The 21194-nt window shown below is 44.2% G+C and overlaps 1 protein-coding gene across 3 annotated transcripts in view; it reads left to right on the forward strand.

Moving 5' to 3' along the window:
• The window catches only part of LOC115148623 (glutamate receptor 4), a 200809-nt gene that overhangs the window by 112883 nt on the left and 66732 nt on the right, over nt 1-21194 (forward strand). For all 3 annotated transcript variants that reach the window (XM_029690680.1, XM_029690679.1, XM_029690678.1), the window contains exons 4-6: nt 10137-10321; nt 13169-13222; nt 13957-14115. In XM_029690680.1, coding sequence (XP_029546540.1) covers nt 10137-10321; nt 13169-13222; nt 13957-14115 — 398 coding nt within the window. The remainder of the gene's footprint in view (nt 1-10136; nt 10322-13168; nt 13223-13956; nt 14116-21194) is intronic.

Below are 21194 nucleotides of genomic sequence, written 5' to 3' on the forward strand. Positions count from 1 at the left end.
TGCAATTCAGAGGCCAAGGTAAAGTTACAACCATATTACTTATAGCGGTCTAATTCTTTCAGATTCTCACGCCGTAAAGGGCCATTGGAAGGAGAAATGTTGGCTGTGCTTATATTGATTAGAAGACTTAGACTTAGAGATTTCGAGTGAATAATAGCACTTATGTTGTCACATAGGAATGAGAGGCTAAGAGTCAGTGGATGAGGTGCCTTTGCTTACATTGGAGGCGTGGGTTTGAATCCCACTTCTGACACCATGGGTGTTTCTCAATATGCATACTACCGTACTCCACACTCTCCTGCTCTGAGTGCATTCTCCGAAGACGTTTTCTTGAGTCCGTTCTTGTGAGGACAAGAGTATGGAGAGCGCATAAAACATCACATTTGAGAAGCACTCGCACTCCCCCTACTGTGTTACCTCACGCACACTACACCTCCCATTCACTGAACTTTCTTCCAGCCAGGACAATGACAATAGAGACGAAACAAGATATGCACAAAGCATGACGTTTAATTTCATAATTATCAACTAGCTATATGTGAATCGTAATGGTCTAACTAGTTAAATGGCCAAATGACCTTAAACTAATGTTATGCCAGGTAGATGTCAATTTTTTTATGGGTAGCTAGCTACCACTTCTTAATGTCTAGCTAGCTAGCCAGTTGGCCCTGTTGCCTTACTATGGACTTACCCATTCACTGAACCTTCTCCCAGCCAGGACAATGGCAATAGAGACAAAACAAGATATGCACAAAGCAAATGCTTTATTACCTAAAACTAATGTTATGCAAGGTAGACGTCAATTATTTGTGGGTAGTTAGCTACTAATTATTTGTGGCTAGCTAGTTAGCTAACAGTAGTAGTTAGCCAGTTCGCCCTATTGACTAACTATGGGCTTGCAATCTACACACACTACAGTGGGTTTTGTAGGCAGGTAAACAAAATTAACACAGAATGAATTTATTAACGTTTTCAAGATGCAATATTGTAGTCAGACAACATATGAGATGTGAATGGGCAACATTTCATTCCAAAGTCTAAGTTTATTTTCTCTTGCTTCAGCTCAAATAATGGTTTCAATACATTTTGTTTCGTTTTTTACTTGGTTATGTCATATTTCTGTCCATACTTTTTATTCAAGCTTGCATCGATACGTGCTTTGAAATGTGTACAAGCGGAGTACGCATCCGTTCGGCATACTTTTATTTGGACTCGTGCTCCGACCCCCCCGTGCTCCAGATTGCGTGCTCAGAGCACGGTAGTATGCATATTGAGAAACATCCAATGTTATGTTTGATCCTTGATGAATTGACAAGCTGGGGGGCGTAGGTTTAGCTACTTTTAATAACAAGATGATTGAGCTAGCTAACTACATTGGTGTGTAGCTATGAACAATCACTTTGTGCATGGTGCGTTGCATTATGGGAACTGTAGTCTTTATTGTTAACACATAACAACACAGTGACAAGTGCCACATCTAAGTGGGACCCCAGCCTGCTGCAGTAACTGTACAGTAGTAGTGTGTTAGGAGCTGGGGCCAACACACAGCAAAGGCTTTGCTTTACAGGTCTTGGTGTAAGTGTGAGCATTCATATGTTTAGCTCCAAAGGTCATATATATTACAAAGATCATATATGTACATGATCTGCATTTAGTCATTAATAATGTGTCAGTGTAATGTGTACCTATGGCTCTTTGCATTCAGGACATCAACTACAGTCCTTAGAAATAGAATGTCTAGAATGGGAGATTATTGGTAATTATAGATCAGAGTAGGCAATGCAGGGTCTGGACCATCTCAATTACCCCTACTCTATGTGGAAACCCCTACAGTGGAAGTGTGAATGGATGCTGTCCTAAAATAATGGTTGTCTGTGCTATCGTGTGGACGGGCATGTCTTGGGGCCAAAGGGGGCTACAGACCAAATCTACCAATCGATAGGCAAGTGCAGCGCTGTCGGGTGCAGGGAGGTGTCCTGTCAGGGAAGTGGAATAGGGAACCACGCTGGGGGGTAATGAAACAAAAGAAAGGATCTGTTCCAAATAGCACCATATTCCCTATTTAGTGCACTACTATTGACCAGAGCCTTGTTGGATGCAAATGGAGCCTGACCAAAAGATGTGCACTATAAAGGGATTAGGGTGCCATTTGGAGTGCACTGAAAGTGAGAACCGGAGATAACGGGTATTCTCCATGGATGGCAGTGTCTTTGTGTTGTACTGTCAAAAACGGAGCCCAGAATAGACATGCTCTCATTAGGACTGTGTGGGTGTTTTCTGGTCTACATCTGTGTGATGTGATCAATCAGTTTATTCCAGTTCAGAATAAACAATCTGTACTGTATTTTAACAGCAACAGTTCCAACCTTTCAAACAATCATTTCTACAGTAAGATGTACAGTAGGCCTGATCATTTTTTATCTGTACTGTTACTTAGGGTTGCACGATCAACAAGCCTGTGTGTGTGTTCTGTTATTCATCTGTGTGATGTGATCAATCAGTTTATTACAGTTCAGAATGAAAAATATTTATTGTATTTTAACAGCAACAGTTCCAACCTAGACAGATATGTACAGTGAGGGGAAAAAGTATGTGATCCCCTGCTGATTTTGTACGTTTGCCCACTGACAAAGAAATGATCAGTCTATAATTTTAATGGTAGGTTTATTTGAACAGTGAGAGACAGAATAACAACAAAAAAATCCAGAAAAACCCATGTCAAAAATGTTATAAATTGATTTGCATTTTAATGAGGGAACTAAGTATTTGACCCCTCTGCAAAACATGACTTAGTACTTGGTGGCAAAACCCTTGTTGGCAATCACAGAGGTCAGACATTTCTTGTAGTTGGCCACCAGGTTTGCACACATCTCAGGAGGGATTTTGTCCCACTCCTCTTTGCAGATCTTCTCCAAGTCATTAAGGTTTCGAGGCTGATGTTTGGCAACTCAAACCTTCAGCTCCCTCCACAGATTTTCTATGGGATTAAGGTCTGGAGACTGGCTAGGTCACTCCAGGACCTTAATGTGCTTCTTCTTGAGCCACTCCTTTGTTGACTTGGCCGTGTGTTTTGGGTCATTGTCATGCTGGAATACCCATCCACGACCCATTTTCAATGCCCTGGCTGAGGGAAGGAGGTTCTCACCCAAGATTTGACGGTACATGGCCCCGTCCATCGTCCCTTTGATGCGGTGAAGTTGTCCTGTCCCCTTTGCAGAAAAACACCCCCAAAGCATAATGTTTTCACTTCCATGTTTGACGGTGGGGATGGTGTTCTTGGGGTCATAGGCAGCATTCCTCCTCCTCCAAACACGGCGAGTTGAGTTGATGCCAAAGAGCTCCATTTTGGGTCTCATCTGACCACAACACTTTCACCCAGTTGTCCTCTGAATCATTCAGATGTTCATTGGCAAACTTCAGAAGGGCATGTATATGTGCTTTCTTGAGCAGGGGGACCTTGCGGGCGCTGCAGGATTTCAGTCCTTCACGGCGTAGTGTGTTACCAATTGTTTTCTTGATGACTATGGTCCCAGCTGCCTTGAGATCATTGACAAGATCCTCCCGTGTAGTTCTGGGCTGATTCCTCACCGTTCTCATGATCATTGCAACTCCACGAGGTGAGATCTTGCATAGAGCCCAGGCCGAGGGAGATTGACAGTTCTTTTGTGTTTCATCCATTTGTGAGTAATCGCATCAATAGTTGTCACCTTCTCACCAAGCTGCTTGGCGATGGTCTTGTAGCCCATTCCAGCCTTGTGTAGGTCTACAATCCTGTCACTGACATCCTTGGAGAACTCTTTGGTCTTGGCCATGGTGGAGAGTTTGGAATCTGATTGATTGATTGCTTCTGTGGACAGGTGTCTTTTATACAGGTAACAAACTGAGATTAGGAGCACTCGCTTTAAGAGTGGGCTCCTAATCTCAGCTTGTTACCTGTATAAAAGACACCTGGGAGCCAGAAATCTTTCTGATTGAGAGGGGGTCAAATACTTATTTCCCTCATTAAAATGCAAATCAATTTATAAAAATTTTGACATGCGTTTTTCTGGATTTGTTTGTTATTCTGTTATTCTGTCTCTCACTGTTCAAATAAACCTACCATTAAAATTATAGACTGATCATTCTTTGTCAGTGGGCAAATGTCCAAAATCAGCAGGGGATCAAATACTTTTTTCCCTCACTGTAAGAGTGTTTTTAATGGGGAAAATAAACATTAATATATATTTATATGGATATTTAATTTCATTATTTGTTTTTGTCTATATTGCATTTGTTTTAGGCATAAGGGCAATGAAATATACCGATATGTATGTATGTATGTATAGGTGCATATTTTCCTAAGCTTGGGTCCCAGGAAAACACAGAATTTCTAATTTGGGTCCCAGGCTGAAAAGGTTTAAGAACCCCTGGTCTAGAGCTCTCTCTCTCTTTAAATCCCTTTCTTTTTCACTCACTTTCTTTCAATATGTATCTCTCCCTTCCCCCCCTCCACTTTCTTTCTTTCTCTTGCCCTCTCTCTCCTTCGCTCTCTCCTTTCTTTCTCTCCCTTCTTTCTCTCCCTCCCCTCTCTCTGTCTCTGTCCTTCCCTCTCTCTCACCTTCCCCCCTCTCTCTCTCTCCTTCTCTTACAACTATCAATAATGGCTCACCTATTATCAGATGTGTTTCAACCCAGAAGGGCTGTAGCTACCCTTTACCACATACCTCATGTCAGTTGAACATGATGAAAATAGCCCTTAATAACATCGTCAGTTCAGTTCTCTCTTTCTCTCTCTCTCACTCACTGTCTCACTCTCTCTCTCCCTCTGTGTCTCGTTGTCTCGGAGGACTGGGCAGAGGTACTGAGGTTCCTATTCCACTAATGAGCAATGCCAGTACTAAGAAACGCACCGCATCCTTCTCTCTTGGTCTAGAGCTCTCTCTCTCTCCATCCCTTTCTTTTTCACTCGCTCTCTTGCTCGCTCTCTCACTCTCTCTCTCACTCTCTTGCTCGCTCGCTCTCTCACTCTCTCGCTCACTCTCTCGCTCGCTCGCTCTCTCGCTCTCTCGCTCTCTCTCTCTCTCTCTCTCTCTCTCGCTCTCTCTCTCTCTCTCGCTCTCTCTCTCTCTCTCTCTCTAAACTATCATTAATGGCTCACCCTGTTCTCAGATGTGTTTCAACCCAGAAGGGATGTAGCTACAGTATACCGCATACCTCATATCAGTTGAACATGACGGAAATAGCCCTTAATAACATCTTCAGTTCAAAAGTCAATACATATTCCCAAAGCATACAGTATGTACATATTAAGCGTGATCTAGGATCAGTTTTGTCCCTGAATCTGTGACAATAGTCATGCCAAGGATATGCCGACTGTGTTAAAGCACCTGAATTCATTATTTGTCCAAACAGCAGCCCCTGTTGTTCTGGGATTGATTTGCACTTTTCACACCAAAGTACGTTCATCTCTAGGAGACAGAACGCGTCTCCTTCCTGAGCGGTATGACGACTGCGTGGTCCCATTGAGTTTATACTTGTGTACTATTGTTTGTACTGTTAAAAGTGGTACCTTCAGGCGTTCGGAAATTGCTTCCAAGGATGAACCAGACTTGTGGAGGTCTACAATTTTTTTCTGAGGTCTTGGCTGATTTCTTTAGATTTTCCCATGATGTCACGAAAGAGGCACTGAGTTTGAAGGTAGGCCTTGAAATATATCCACAGGTACACCTCCAATTGACTCAAATGATGTCAATTAGCCTATCAGAAGCTTCTAAACCCATACCATCATTTTCAGGAATTTAAAGGCACAGTCAACTTAGTGTATGTAAACCTCTGACCCACTGGAATTGTGAATTCTAAGTGAAATAATCTGTCTGTTAACAATTGTTGGAAAAATTACTTGTGTCATGCACCAAGTAGATGTCCTAACAAAACTATAGTTTGTTTACAAGAAATTTGTGGAGTGGTTGAAAACCGAGTTTTAATGACTCCAACCTAAGTGTATGTAAACTTCCAACTTCAACTGTATGTAAACATTATTAAAGTGGCATTATACTACTCCTGCTATTGCTGTTTCTACTGTTTCTGTCACAACACCAGCTGCCGAGCTCCACTGAAGGCCTAAACATGGGCTGTTGTAGTACGGTGAGAAAACGCAGCAGCTTCACCACATGCATCGATGTCTGTATTGACACTGCAGCTGTCAAGGTGTCTCCCTTCCAGCGTGGAGCACTGACGTGCCCCACACCCTCGTAGACCCCGTCAAACCATTTCAGCGGAATGTATTTTCCTCATGCATTTCTTCCTTAAAATCTTCTGCGTCACTTTCATCCCTGTGGACAAAGCTGGTTAAAATGACATCATTCCAACCACCTTACCAGAACTGCCCATTGAGATGATAATAATAACTGTTATCCACCTTCCTATCTATGACCCGGTAAGGCTTGGAATATCTTGCTCTAGACTTCTCCTGTACCAGCAGTACTGTACTCAGCCACCTTTTCCAATCTGTTCCTGTCTTAACTGCTTTAACTGCAGATCAGTGGAGATATTTCAAAAAAAATGTGCCACTCTGCTTTGGAAGTAGTGAAACATTTGATGTATTTTTGTATCTACTCGGAGTAGTCTTCTCCTTCTCCTTGCAATATAGTGGAAAAGCTCCCTGTAAGTGGAATATCATAGTCACGTGCTCAGCTGTGGCCGTGCAAGGTGGAAGGCCCAGGCTTTCTCTCTCTCTCGCGCTCTCTTTCTCTCTCTCTCGCTCTCTGTCTCTCTCTCTCTCTCCTTCCCTCTCTCTCTCCTTACCTCTCTGTCTCTCTCTCCTTACCTCTCTGTCTCTCTCTCTCCTTCCCTCTCTGTCTCTCTCTCTCTGTGTCTATCTCTCTCTCTGTGTCTGTCTAAATCTCTGTGTCTGTCTGTCTATCTTTCTCATATAGACAGATGTGTACCAAACAGCGGGGTCTCCAAGTCAGGATGAATGACTCAGTTTAAAAGGTTAGGTCTCTCAGGAGTATTGTGCTCTCTCTCTCCACCCGGACTACATTCCATCACTCTCCATCTCCCTGTAGTTTACTGCAGTAGACCAGCGCTGTTTGAAAGTCATTAATTTCATATAACCACTGCCTCCTAGTGGCAGGGAATGGCAGTGTGCAACAAGGAGCGGGAGAAGGAAATGGGGGAGGGGAGGCTGTACTCTGTGCTGTTCTGTGGTGCAGGCAGGCAGCTAGCGCTATGACGCTGATTGTGGTTAGCTGCTGCTCTACACACAGCCCTGGGCTACAGATTCATCAGCTGGTAATCAGTGGCAGGAAGGCAGAAAAAAAGGTGTGTAGAAAGGCAGGCAGGCGGGTAGAAAGGTGGGCGGACAAGGAGGAAGGCAGGCCTTAGCGCTCGTCTCTGGTTGGTGGGGCTGGTGTAGGGGGACTGAGGCATGTGATTGCAAATAGAACAATATAGGATTTTGTGTCATTACATAGAAAGGAATTACGGTTGCTGCAGTGGGCTGTTATGTGTCTGCCATAGGCCTCACTTTAAGGAGAGAGAGAGAGTCTGTGTGTGGGGAGGGCTTGTTTGTGTTTGTGTGTGTATGCATGCGTGCATGTCTGTTCTGTCTGTTCTGCGCGTGTGTGTGTGTGTGTACATGCGTGTTTGTTCGTGCACATGCTTGTGTGTGTGTGTGTGTGTGTGTGTGTGTGTGTGTGTGTGTGTGTGTGTGTGTGTGTGTGTGTGTGTTTCTGTGCCTCATCTATACTGTATAAGCCTTAATGGTTGCACTTAGATTCTTTGTTGACAGGGCCTATTATGGGCTTTGCTTTCATCTCCACTGTGTAATTGCATTGATATCACTGACATGAGAAGAGAAGTTGCACCTGGTTCTCTGACTGAAACACTGTAATCACAGCCATATAGATATATGGGCCGCTAGCCAACTAGTCATTAGCTCTGTCTATGAAGCACGAACCTATTATATTTTCAGAATTGTCATCTTGGGGTTGTTATCATCAGGGTCATGTTCATTAGGCACCAAATGGGAGAAAATGGACTGAAACTGAAACTATGGACCTGACCTATAATTTTCTTTTCCGTTGCAAGAGGATTTAAAATGTTTTAGGTTCTATTAAATTCATCCTGAATTTAATTCCGCTGCTATATCGATTGCTCCATACATTCATTGCGGAGAAGAATCGCAAGTGTGCGTAGCCTTTTGCTGGATCGATGTGGACAGGTAGTCAGGCTACTAATGAACACAACCCAAGGGGGGATTTAAAAAACTCACTCTTGTGAACTCTATAAAATCGACAGGATTTTTTAAAATGTATCTTTTGATCTTGTGGTGTTATTTATGTCAATGTGGTCTGTACATTTCAGAAAAAAAGTTTTGCAACGGAAATCAAAAGTTTCCATTTCTTATTGGACTGGACAAATGCAGGTAGTCCCAGCCCTGTTTCCATCAGTTTTCTTCCTTTTGAACACAGTCTTCTACAGGATTTATCCACTCCTCTGTCACAGGTGTGTGTAAAAGCTGAGGCAGGTACACACAGATTTTTTGAACACTTATTTAACTAGGCAAGTCAGTTAAGAACAATTTCTTATTTACAATGACAGCCTAGGAACAGTGGGTTAACTGCCTTGTTCAGGGGCAGAACAACATATTTTTACCTTGTCAGCTCGGGGATTCGATTTTGCAACCTTGCGGTTGCTAGTCCAACACTCTAACCACTAGGCTACCCGCCACCTCACATGCATATACACACTCGCAATCAAATGCACACATACGGACATACACACATGTAAATAGTGCCACACGTGCACTCAAACGTATACAGTTGCTGTTTTGATTTATGTTGTCCTTGATGTCTTTGGTTTTTGCATTGTTGTTTTCCTTTGTCTTTATCCTTTTTCTCTTGTGCTCATTTTGTTGGTTGTTGGTGCATTGGGGGTCAGTGGGGGGGGGGGCTTGGGGCTGGGTTTGGAGGGAAAGTTTTTTTTCGGGGGGCGGTGGGGGGATCTCGGATTGTTTAAGGGCAGCTCTCGGGGAACTGTGGGAGAATCTTGGATGGTTATGGCCTGGCTGTTGGGAGTTTGGGCCGGTGGCCGATAGGTTGCTGGTTTGGGTCTCCGTTTTGACTTGGTGGGAGAACTGTTGGCGTGCTCCTTGGGCGGGGCTCTTGATCCTGGTTGATCCTGTGAGTCGCTCTGGATGGGAGTCTGATAGATGACTGAATATAATGTAAATGTTGAGCGGCTTCACTGCAGGTAGATTGTATGTTTTAATATTCAATAATATATGTCTTCTTTTTTTAAACTGAGGCGGTGTGTGTGTGTGACCGACCATCGTCCTTGTCCTCCTGGCACAGACACAGAGAGACACCACTCTAATAGGGTGCACAGGAAAATAGAGAGTGAGAAAGGGGGGTTGGGTTGCCAGACGTGGATACTCGAGCACAGGTTAATCTACTAATTGGGAGCAGAGGGAGAAAGGTTGCCAGATTGTGATGGCCACCAGGAAGGGCCGTTTAAGTGGGACATCTGTTACTGTTGGAGAGGAGAGAAGAAGCGCCGTGTGGGGCTCCCCTAACTTCCTCTCATCTCTCTATCATCCCTCTATATATACAAGGCCCCAGCAGCCCAGGGTCCCCCTCTAGAGTACCAATGGTTCCTACCACTCCACCAATCGCTGATCAAAGAGACTATGCCATCTACTCAATTATGAGGGTTTAGTTGTTGGACTAGTTAGTATTAAGAATCTGCGTAGTAGCAAAGGGTTAGAACTCTGAACTCAACACAGATAAAGAGGTCTAATTGGATGCAGGTCTTCTTGGGGGAGCACATGCTTTTTGTAAAGCCAGGGTTTTTAGATTGTGGTGTCAGATTGATGATATCAGTAATATTCAGCAACATGGTTCATTCGTTCCATTTGAAACCTTCTGTGCCTCAACATTTCCCAGCCAAAAGAAAGCAGGGTTGGGTTCAATTTGGATTTGGATTGGGCCCAATGTTACTGCTGATTTGGGGATCGGCACTGTAAATTAGTGTAAGATCAGATGTGATGGTGCAATGCACTGTTATACATTCAGTATGTCAATCTTTTAATTGTCCCTATGTAAATAAAGTATTGGAATGACATGCTGTGATCTGATTTGCTGTTGGTCCCTCAGGTTACGCCATACTGCAAGCCATCATGGAGAAGGCGGGCCAGAACAGCTGGCAGGTGAGCGCCATCTGTGTGGAGAAATTCAACGACGCAGCCTACCGGCGCCTCCTGGAGGACCTGGACCGACGGCAGGAGAAGAAATTTGTCATCGACCTGGAGGCCGAGAGGCTCACCAACATGCTGGAGCAGGTGAGATCAGTTAGCCAGTCAGTCAGTCAGTCAAGGCAGGCAGGCAGAGAGGAAGGAAGGAAGACAGGCAGGCAGTCAGACAGCTCAATTCAGTCTCAAGTAGCAACATTTGAATTGTGTTTTTTGCATTGGATAGAAGTAGAGACTCAGAGCTAGAAAATGGTATATCATACACTACAGTCGAGTATAATGGGAAAATAATTCTGCTTTGAAAGTTGATAAACTTGTAACCCCACTTTTGAGAAAATGTCTCTTGATTGTTTTGGTACACCTACTGGAGAGCTCTTTGTCTAAACCCATTCAGCATCGTTCAAACCCACTTAAGCCTTAGACCCACCCATCTCTTTAAGGATTCACATGTGAGGCCATGTGCTAAACAGAAGGAATATGGTAGTGTAGTAAACAACCAAAGATTTTATATTACGTCTATCAACATGTCTGTAGACAGTTGTCACAGTGACATCATGAACATTCTATTGTTGTCCGACATCAAACTTGTCGTTATCGTTATAAAACAGTATAAACACAAAAACGACAGGCTGCATGACATCAGCAGCCTGGTGGTCCAAAATAGCAAAACTGGTGTATTTTAACACCAATAAACACATCCATTTTAAAATGAATGAATTATATGTCAATCTAGCAAACCAGGTAACTAAAAGCAATTTTACAAGTCCTCAACTGGCAGCTTAATTAAATAGTACCTGCAAAAATTAACAGTCTCGACATCAACAGTGAAGAGGCGACTCCGAGATGCTGGCTTTCTAGGCAGAGTGTCAAAGAAAAAGCCATATCTCAGACTGGCCAATAAAAATAAAAGATTAAGATGGGCAAAAGAGCACAGACACTGGACAGAGGAACTCTGCCTAGAAGGCCAGCATCCCGGAGTCGCCTCTTCACTGTTGACGTTGAGACTGGTGTTTTGCGGGTACTATTTAATGAAGCTGCCAGTTGAGGACTTGTGAGGCGTCTGTTTCTCAAACTAGACACTCTAATGTACTTGTCCTCTTGCTCAGTTGTGCACCGGGGCATCCCACTCCTCTTCCTATTCTGGTTAGAGCCAGTTTGTGCTGTTCTGTGAAGGGAGTAGTACACAGCGTTGTACTAGATCTTCAGTTTCTTGGCAATTTCTCGCATGGAATAGCCTTCATTTCTCAGAACAAGAATAGACTGATGAGTTTCAGAAGAAAGTTCTTTGTTTCTGGCTATTTTGAGCCTGTAATCGAACGCACAAATGCTGATGCTCCAGATACTCAACTAGTCTAAAGAAGGCCAGTTTTATTGCTTCTTTAATCAGGATGACAGTTTTCAGCTGTGCTAACATAATTGCAAAAGGGTTTTATAATGATCAATTAGCCTTTTAAAATGATAAACTTGGATTAGCTAACACAACGTGCTAATAGAACACAGGAGTGATGGTTGCTGATAATGGGCCTCTGTACGCCTATGTAAATATTTCATAAAAAATCTGCCGTTTCCAGCTACAATAGTCATTTACAACATTAGCAATGTCTACACTGTATTTCTGATCGATTGTATTTTATTTTAATGGACAGAAAATGTGCTTTTCTTTCAAAAACAAGGACATTTCTAAGTGACCCCAAACTTTTGAACGGTAGTGTATATTTTTTGAATTAACAAAATACTTTTTCACATAGTGCACTGGAGCTTTAATAGTCTTGTATTCGTGGATCAATATTATAGCCATCTGCAGTGCGGGCAATTTTCTTCTTTCCAGCTGCTCCCACCCCCCCATGTCGATAAAAGAATCGCAGCACCCATACCCACAAACTACTTCCTGCAGCTATGCGCCACTCAGTTGCCTGTACTGTATGTAGTCAGAGTTGAATTAACCAAATAACCCCCTTCTCTGTTTCATAGTGTACTCCTCCGCCGCCCCCAGGCAACCAGTGTCTCTATCTCACATTTCAATTATTCAGCAAATCTCCACTCCGGCATATCACTGTGCTAACAACTCAGTGTGTATGTGAGGGTGTGTGTGTGTGTGTGTGTGTTTGTGATCCCTGGACACACAATCAACAGTACCCGTCATATCTCTGTAGGCCTCAGTACACACAACATCTAAATTAGCAGGTCAAATCTTCTTTTTTTTACCTCTGCATGGGTCCCCCTAATTTAAAAATGTTTTTTGCTTATTTTTAACTTCCCTCAGGTGTTATTGTTTCCTCCAAACCGTTTTTCATTTTGTTACCTTGTTATTTAGCGATGCCCAGAAAAATGTAGCTCGCATTTTTGGAGAATGGAGCTATGCTAGTGGAAACAGATTATATTTGTAAGCGGGACATTCAAACACATTAGGCTAAAACTTTAAAGACACAACAATGGATGCTTTACTGAGCATTCATAAAGTTTTAATAATCACTACGTAGATACTGTACCTCCCAAATCCTCTGTAAGCAGAGTCATACTACATGGCGACGTAAGCAGCAGCTGTTTTGAGTTCAAAGTCTGTTTAGCTATTTGAAATCTACTTGTGTTCGATGATGATGCCAATGATTCAATGAACATTCTCTGTCTCTCTCTCCATGCCGGGAGCATTGTCATGTCTTGCCTCGCCTCAGTGTCTGTCTGTCTTTTTCCTTGTGTGGCACTCATCCGGATGCCTACTAATTTGTTTAGACAGTCGGCACGTCTGATTTCTCCCCATGAAAGACAATGTTCACGCGGTGGCAAGCCGCACACACTGGGGTGTCATTCAACTGACAGCCAATTAAGCATGCTAATGCTAATTCAGTCGGGTTCACTTAAAATCTGTCGAACGTTTGTCCCTTTCCAGTCGGGTTGACTTAACGTTTTTCTAACGTTTCTCCTCCCCTTCTCTCGCAGATTGTCAGCGTCGGAAAACATGTCAAAGGCTACCATTACATCATGGCTAACTTGGTGAGGGGGAAAATCCTGGCATGTCTTGACTACGTCCTTATTCTTCCTTCTTCTCTCTGTCTCTCTCTCTCTTCCCCTCCCCCCTCTCTTCTCGTCTATGTAATTAGTATTCAGCCCATTTCCACAGTGACAGTGTATTAATGATGTCCAGAGCAGGACAGCTCAGTGTGTGTGTGTGTGTGTGTGTGTGTGTGTGTGTGTGTGTGTGTGTGTGTGGGTGGGTGGGTGGGTGGGTGGGTGGGTGGGTGTGTGCATGAGTGGGAGCGTGGGTGTGAGTGTGACACAGCATTGGAGGCATCAGAGCACTGGGCTGAGAGAGATTACTGTTGGCACAATCCTTCTTACCAGCTCTCTGCTGTAGAAGCAGGGCGTCGACAGAATTCAGACTCAGCCGGTGATCTTAGAAAAGTCTAGGGGAGAATTTGGAGAAGTGTTTGGTGTCCTTTTATGTTGTGGTATCACATACTGTACAGGGTCCTGTCTCTGTTTCTCTCCTTTTCGCTCTCTTTGCCTCTCTCCCACTCCCTCTTCTCTTCCCCTTCTTCTTCTCTCTCTCCCCCCATATCTCGCTTTATTTCTATCCCTTTTTCTATTTACCTTTTGCCTACCTCCATCACTCTCCTTACCTCTATCTATAAATGTCATTCTCTCATCCTCTCTCTTCTTCTCTGCCCTCTGCCTCCATCCGTACCAAACGCTCCATCTCGCCCCCCTTCCCCCCAATCTCTCTCCAGGGGTTTAAGGACATCAACCTGGAGCGCTTCATGCATGGAGGGGCCAACGTGTCGGGCTTTCAGCTGGTGGACTTCAGCAACCCCATGGTCATCAAGCTGATGCAGCGCTGGAACAAGCTGGACCAGAGGGAGTACCCAGGCTCCGACAGCCCCCCAAAGGTAACACCCTACCTGGGGGTTAATAAGTCCTCTTTCATCTTCACTAATGTCCTGCCTTCTCCCCCATCCCCTGAAGAGGGACAGCTCCCTCCCATGGTACACTATGCCTGGGGGTTCTCTGGTGTATCTCTCCTCTAAGGTTTGGAAGATAGCACCCAGGGAGGATTTGTCAGAGCTGAGTCAATCAGGATCAGACCTGAGACCTTTTCCAATGCCATGCCTGTCCTTCTGGGCTCACTTTATGTGGTTTAGGATTCTACAAGACCAACTGTAGAGGTGCAGGGTTAGCTAGGGCATGGAGACGTTCACACACACACACACACACACTTAAAATACCTTGCAGTACATGCTAACCAGCTAACAGTCTCGTCTGCACTGTCAAGGGCCAGGTGCAAGTCAAATTGTATTTGTCACATGCGCTGAATACAATAGGTGTAGACCTTACAGTGAAATGTTTACTTACAAGCCCTTAACCAACAATGCAGTTTTAAGAAAAATAAGTATTAAGTAAAAAACAGATAATAGAAAATAAAAATAACAAATAATTAAAGAGCAGCAATAAAATAAAAATCAAATCAAATTTTATTGGTCACATTCAAATGGTTAGCAGATGTTATTGCGAGTGCAGCGAAATTCTGGTGCTTCTTGTTCCGACAGTGCAGCAATATCAACAAGTAATCTAACAATTCCACAACAGCTACCTAGTACACACACATCTAAGGGATGGAATAAGAATATGTACATATAAATATATGGATGAGCAATGACCGAGCGGCATAGGCAAGATGCAATAGATGGTATAAAATACAGTATATACATATGGGATGAGTAATGCAAGATATGTAAACAGCATTATTAAAGTGGCATTAATAAAGTGACTAGTGATCCATTTGTTAGTGGCCAATGATTTCAAGTCTGTATGTAGGCAGCAGCCTCTCTATCTTAGTGATGGCTGTTTAACAGTCTGATGGCCTTGAGACAGAAGCTATTTTTCAGTCTCTCGGTCCCAGCTTTGATGCACCTGTATTGACCTCGCCTTCTGGATGGTAGTGGGGTGAACAGGCATTGGGTTGGGTGGTTGTTGTCTTTGATGATCTTGTTGGCCTTCCTGTGACATCGGGTGCTGTAGGTGTGCTGGAGGACAGATAGTTTGCCCCCGGTGATGCGTTGTGCAGACCACACCACCCTCTGGAGAGCCCTGCAGTTGTGGGCGGTGTAGTTGCCGTACCAGACGGTGATACAGCCCAACAGGATGCTGTCAATTGTGCATCTGTAAAAGTTTGTAAGGGTTTTGGGTGACAAGACAAATTTCTTCAGCCTCCTGAGGTTGAAGAGGCGCTATTTCACCACACTGTCTGTGTGGGTGGACCATTTCAGTTTGTCCGTGATGTGTACTCCAAGGAACTTAAAACGTTCCACCTTCTCCTCTACTGTCCCATCGATGTGGATAGGGGGTGCTCCCTCTGCTGTTTCCTGAAATCCACGCTCATCTCCTTTTGTTGACGTTGAGTGATAAGTTGTTTTCCTGACACCACACTCCGGGTGCCCTCACCTCCTCCCTGTAGGTGGTCTCGTCGTTGTTGGTGATCAAGCCTACAACTGTTGTGTCGTCTGCAAACTTGATGATCGAGTTGGAGGCATGCATGAACACGCAGTCATGGGTGAACAGGGAGTACAGGAGGGGGCTTAGCACGCACCCTTGTGGGGCCCCAGTGTTGAGGATCAGCGAAGTGGAGATGTTGTTTCCTACCTTCACCACCTGGGGGCGGCCCGTCAGGAATTCCAGCACCCAATCGCACAGGGCGAGGTTGAGACCCAGGGCCTCAGGCTTAATGATGAGCTTGGAGGGTACTATGGTGTTGAATGCTGAGCTGTAGTAAATGAACAGCATTCTTTTGGTCCTAAACTTGGCGCTCCGGTACCACTTGCTGTGCGGTAGCAGAGAGAACAGTCTATGACTAGGTTGGATGCAGTCTTTGACAATTTTTTGGACCTTCCTCTGACATCGCCTGGTATAGAGGTCCTGGATGGCAGGAAGCTTGGCCCCAGTGATGTACTGGGCCGTATGCACTACCCTATGTAGTGCCTTGCGGTCGGAGGCCAAGCAGTTGCCATAACAGGCAGTGATGCAACTGGTTAGGATGCTCTCGATGGTGCAGCTGTAGAACTTTTTGAGGATCTGAGGACCCATGCCAAATCTTTTCAATCTCCTGAGGGGGAATAGGCTTTGTCGTGCCCTATTCACGACTGTCTTGCTGTGTTTGGACCATGATAGTTTGTTGTTAATGTGGACACCAAGGAACTTGAAACTCTCAACCTGGTCCACTACAGCCCCGTCGATGAGAATGGGGGCATGGTCTGTCCTCCTTTTCCCTTAGTCCACAATCATCTCCTTTGTCTTGATCATGTTGAGGGAGAGGTTGTTATCCGGGCACCACATGGCCAGGTCTCTGACCTCCCTATAGGATGTTGCAGAAGGAGGTGTTTAGTCCCAGGGTCCTTAGCTTAGTGATGAGCTTTGAGGGCACTATGGTGTTGAACGCTGAGCTGTAGTCAATGAATGGCATTCTCACGTAGATGTCCATTTTCTCCAGGTGGGAAAGGGCAGTGTGGAGTGCAATAGAGATTGCATCATCTGTGGATCTTTTGAGGCGGTATGCAAATTGGAGTGGGTCTAGGGTTTCTGGGATAATGGTGTTGTGAGCCATGACCAGCCTTTCAAAGCACTTCATGGATACAGACGTGAGTGCTATGGGTCGGTAGTCATTTAGGCAGGTTACCTTAGTGTTCTTGGGCACAGGGACTATGGTGGTCTGCTTGAAACATGTTGGAATTACAGACACTTGCCAATTGGTCAGCGCATGCTCGGAGTACACGTCCTGTTGCTGTGTTTGGTCCTGCGGCCTTGTGAATGTTGAACTGTTTAAAGGACTTACTCACATCGGCTACGGAGAGCGTGATCACGCAGCAGTCCGGAACAACTGATGCTCTCATGCATGCTTCAGTGTAGCTTGCCTCAAAGCGAGCATAGAAGTAATTTAGCTCGTCTGGTAGGCTTGTCACTGGGAAGGTCGCAGCTGTGCTTCCCTTTGTGGTCTGTAATAGTTTGCAAGCCCTGCCACATCCGATGAGCGTCAGAGCCGGTGTAGTACGATTTAATCTTAGTTCTGTATTGACGCTTTGCCTGTTTAATGGTTTGTCGGAGGGCATAGCGGGATTTCTTATAAGCGTCCGAGTTAGAGTCCCGCTCCTTGAAAGCAGAAGCTCTACCCTTTAGCTCAGTGAGGATGTTGCCTGTAATCCATGGCTTCTGTTTGGGGTATGTACTTTCAGTCACTGTGGGGACGACGTCATCGATGCACTTATTTATTTTTATTTAACCTTTATTTAACTAGGCAAGTCAGTTAAGAACAAATTCTTATTTACAATGACGGCCAAACCCGGCCGACACTGGGCCAATTGTGCGCCTCCCTATGGGACTACCATAGAATTATGGTCAGATTTGCCAAATGGAGGGCGGGGGAGAGCTTTGTACACGTCTCTGTGTGTGGAGTAAAGATGGTCTTGAGTTCTTTTTCCTCTGGTTGCACATTTACCATGCTGGTAGAAATGAGGTAAAATGGATTTAAGTTTCCCTTCATTAACCTCTTACATCTAGATGTTCCGCTAGCGGAACACCTGCTCCAATATCCAATGGTGGGCGTGGCGTGAAATACAAATTCCTCTAAAATCCGAAAACTTCAATTTTTCAAACATATGACTATTTTACAGCTATTTAAAGACAAGACTCTCGTTAATCTAACCACACTGTCCGATTTCAAAAAGGCTTTACAGCGAAAGCAAAACATTAGATTATGTCAGCAGAGTACCCAGCCAGAAATAATCAGACACCCATTTTTCAAGCTAGCATATAATGTCACAAAAACCCAGAAGACAGCTAAATGCAGCACTAACCTTTGATGATCTTCATCAGATGACACACCTAGGACATTATGTTATACAATACATGCATGTTTTGTTCAATCAAGTTCATATTTATATCAAAAAACAGCTTTTTACATTAGCATGTGACGTTCAGAACTAGCATACCCCCCGCAAACTTGCGGGGAATTTACTAACAATTTACTAAATTACTCACGATAAACGTTCACAAAAAGCATAACAATTATTTTAAGAATTATAGATACAGAACTCCTCTATGCACTCGATATGTCCGATTTTTAAAATAGCTTTTCGGATGAAGCACATTTTGCAATATTCTAAGTACATAGCCCAGCCATCACGGGCTAGCTATTTAGACACCCGGCAAGTTTAGCCTTCACCAAAATCACATTTACTATAAGAAAAATGGTCTTACCTTTCCTGTTCTTCGTCAGAATGCACTCCCAGGACTTCTACTTCAATAACAAATTTTTGGTTTGGTCCCAAATAATCCATCGTTATATCCAAACAGTGGCGTTTTGTTCGTGCGTTCTAGACACTATCCCAATGGTAAATCAGGGTCGCGCGCATGGCGCATTTCGTGACAAAGAATTTCTAAATATTCCATTACCGTACTTCGAAGCATGTCAACCGCTGTTTAAAATCAATTTTTATGCAATTTATCTCGTAACAAAGCGATAATATTCCGACCGGGAATCTGCGTTTCAGTAAAAAGAGGGAAAAACAGAAAGGCGGAGGCGGCCAGTGTACGCGCCTAAGCCTTTTGTCTGCTGATAGACCACTTAGCAAAAGCGCTCGTGTGTTTCAGCCAAGGCTTTGAATTACGTCATTCAGGTTTTTCCCGGGCTCTGAGAGCCCATTGGAGCCGTAGGAAGTGTCACGTAACAGCAGAGATCCTTTGTAATGAATAGAGATGACAAAGAAGGGCAAGAAATGGTCTGACAGGGTACTTCCTGTACAGAATCTTCTCACGTTTTGGCCTGCCAAATGAGAGTGGAGTGTTTTCTATCCAAAGCTAATAATTATATGCATATTCAAGTTTCTGGGAAGGACTAATAATCAGATTAAATCGGGTACGTTTTTTATCCAGCCGTGAAAATACTGCCCCCTAGCCATAAGAGGTTAAAATTGCCTGCCACTAGGAGTGCCGCCTCTGGATGAGCATTTTGCTGTTTTCTTATGGCCTTATACAGCTCATTGAGTGTGGTCTTAGCGCCAGCATCGGTTTGTGGTGGTAAATAGACAGCTACAAAAAAATATAGATGAAAACTCTCTTGGTAAATAGTGTGGTCTACAGCTTATCATGAGATACTCTACCTCAGGTGAGCAAAACCTCAAGACTGTCTTACGATTAGATTTCTTGCACCAGCTGTTGTTTACGAATAGACACGGAATGCCACCCCTTGTCTTATCGGAGGTGGCTGTTCTATCCTGCCGATGCAGCGCAAACCCGCCAGCTGTATGTTATTCATGTCGTCATTTAGCCACGACTCTGTGTAACATAAGATATTACAGTTTTTAATGTCCCGTTGGTAGAATATTCGTGATCGTAGCTCATCTATTTTGTTATTAAATGATTGTGCGTTGGCTAATAGGACTGATGGTTAAGGCAGATTACCTGCACGTCATCTGATCTTTACAAGGCACCCCGACCTACATCCCCGATATTTCTTTCTCATGCGAATCACGGGGATTTGGGCCTTGTCGGGTGTCTGAAATAAATCCTTTGTGTCCGAATCGTTAAAGAAAAAATCTTTGTCCAGAACAAGGTGAGTAATCGCTGTCCTGATATCTAGAAGCTCTTTTCGGCAGAAACATTTAAGTACAAAATAAGTTACAAATAATGCGAAATAACACACACAATAGCACAATTGTTTAGGAGACCGTAAAACGGCAGCCATCTCCTCCAGTGCCAGGCAATGGGATTGTATCTCAATCCTCTCTCTGTCTCACACTTGTGGATTTTCTCAGTGTTGGAATAGTAGAGCCCAATGCATGAGGGAGCTCCACTCTTGCTAGGGGACCATGGCCATGGGCATTAGCTAACTTTAGCTGCTTTAGCTAACTTTAGCTGGCCTGCTGCACTTGACTGCACTGGACTGCACTCTATCAGGCTTGGCTTGGCTCAGCTAGGGTGGGCTGGGATGGACTACAGTGGGTTAAAGGGACAGTTCACTTTTTTGAAGTTCTACCTCATTTTTGACATACTGAGGGTGTCGTCATTTCATCCAAACCATTTTTTAAGCTTGTTTGCTGGTTATTTAACAACATCCAGAGTGTAGCGATCCCAGGGGAAACGGATCAAAAAAGCCTTGGGAAATAGCTCTGCCTAATGCAGAGAGGAGCGAGGTTGCTTTCCCCATGCTTTTAAATGCACTGCTAACTGAATCAATTCATTTTCACCAGCATGGCTTCATGCTCCAAAATTGCTAGCCATGAGATTCTGGTTGTTGCTAAATAACCAGCAAAGGAACTTTAAAAACGGTTTGGATAAAACAACAACAAAGAAGTTGAAAATAAGCTAAAACTTAAATAAATAACTCTCCCTTTAAGGGTCTCTGTGACCAGCAGTCACCCACCACCCACATCATGAGTCAGAAGCTCTGAGTGCTGAGCTGCACTGCCTTGGGATAGAGGGGAGAAGGAGGGAGGGAGTGATGGAGGGAGAGAGAGAGAGTGGTAGGAGGTAGAAGAGAGAGGGAATAGATGGAGAGAGGGAGAGAGAAAGACTGGGAGAAGAGAGAGAAAAACCATTGGACCATTTCAGTTTGTCCGTGATGTGTACGCCGAGGAACTTAACTTTCCACCTTCTCTACTACTGTCCCGTCGATGTGGAGAGGGGGGTGCTCCCTCTGCTGTTTCCTGAAGTCCACGATCATCACCTTTGTTTTGTTGACGTTGAGTGTGAGGTTATTTTCCTGACACCACACTCCGAGGGCCCTCACCTCCTCCCTGTAGGCCGTCTCATCGTTGTTGGTAATCAAGCCTGCCACTGTAGTGTCGTCTGCAAACTTGATGATTGAGTTGGAGGTGTGTGTGTGTGTAAGAGTGTGTTTTTGATCCCTTATCACCATTCCAATGTTCTCCCTACCAAACAGCCTCTCAGTCTCTGCTGTACAGTAGCACCATTCATCATT

The sequence above is a fragment of the Salmo trutta genome, chromosome 15, assembly GCF_901001165.1.
Source record: "Salmo trutta chromosome 15, fSalTru1.1, whole genome shotgun sequence".
In the NCBI taxonomy this organism is placed as follows: Eukaryota; Metazoa; Chordata; class Actinopteri; order Salmoniformes; family Salmonidae; genus Salmo; species Salmo trutta.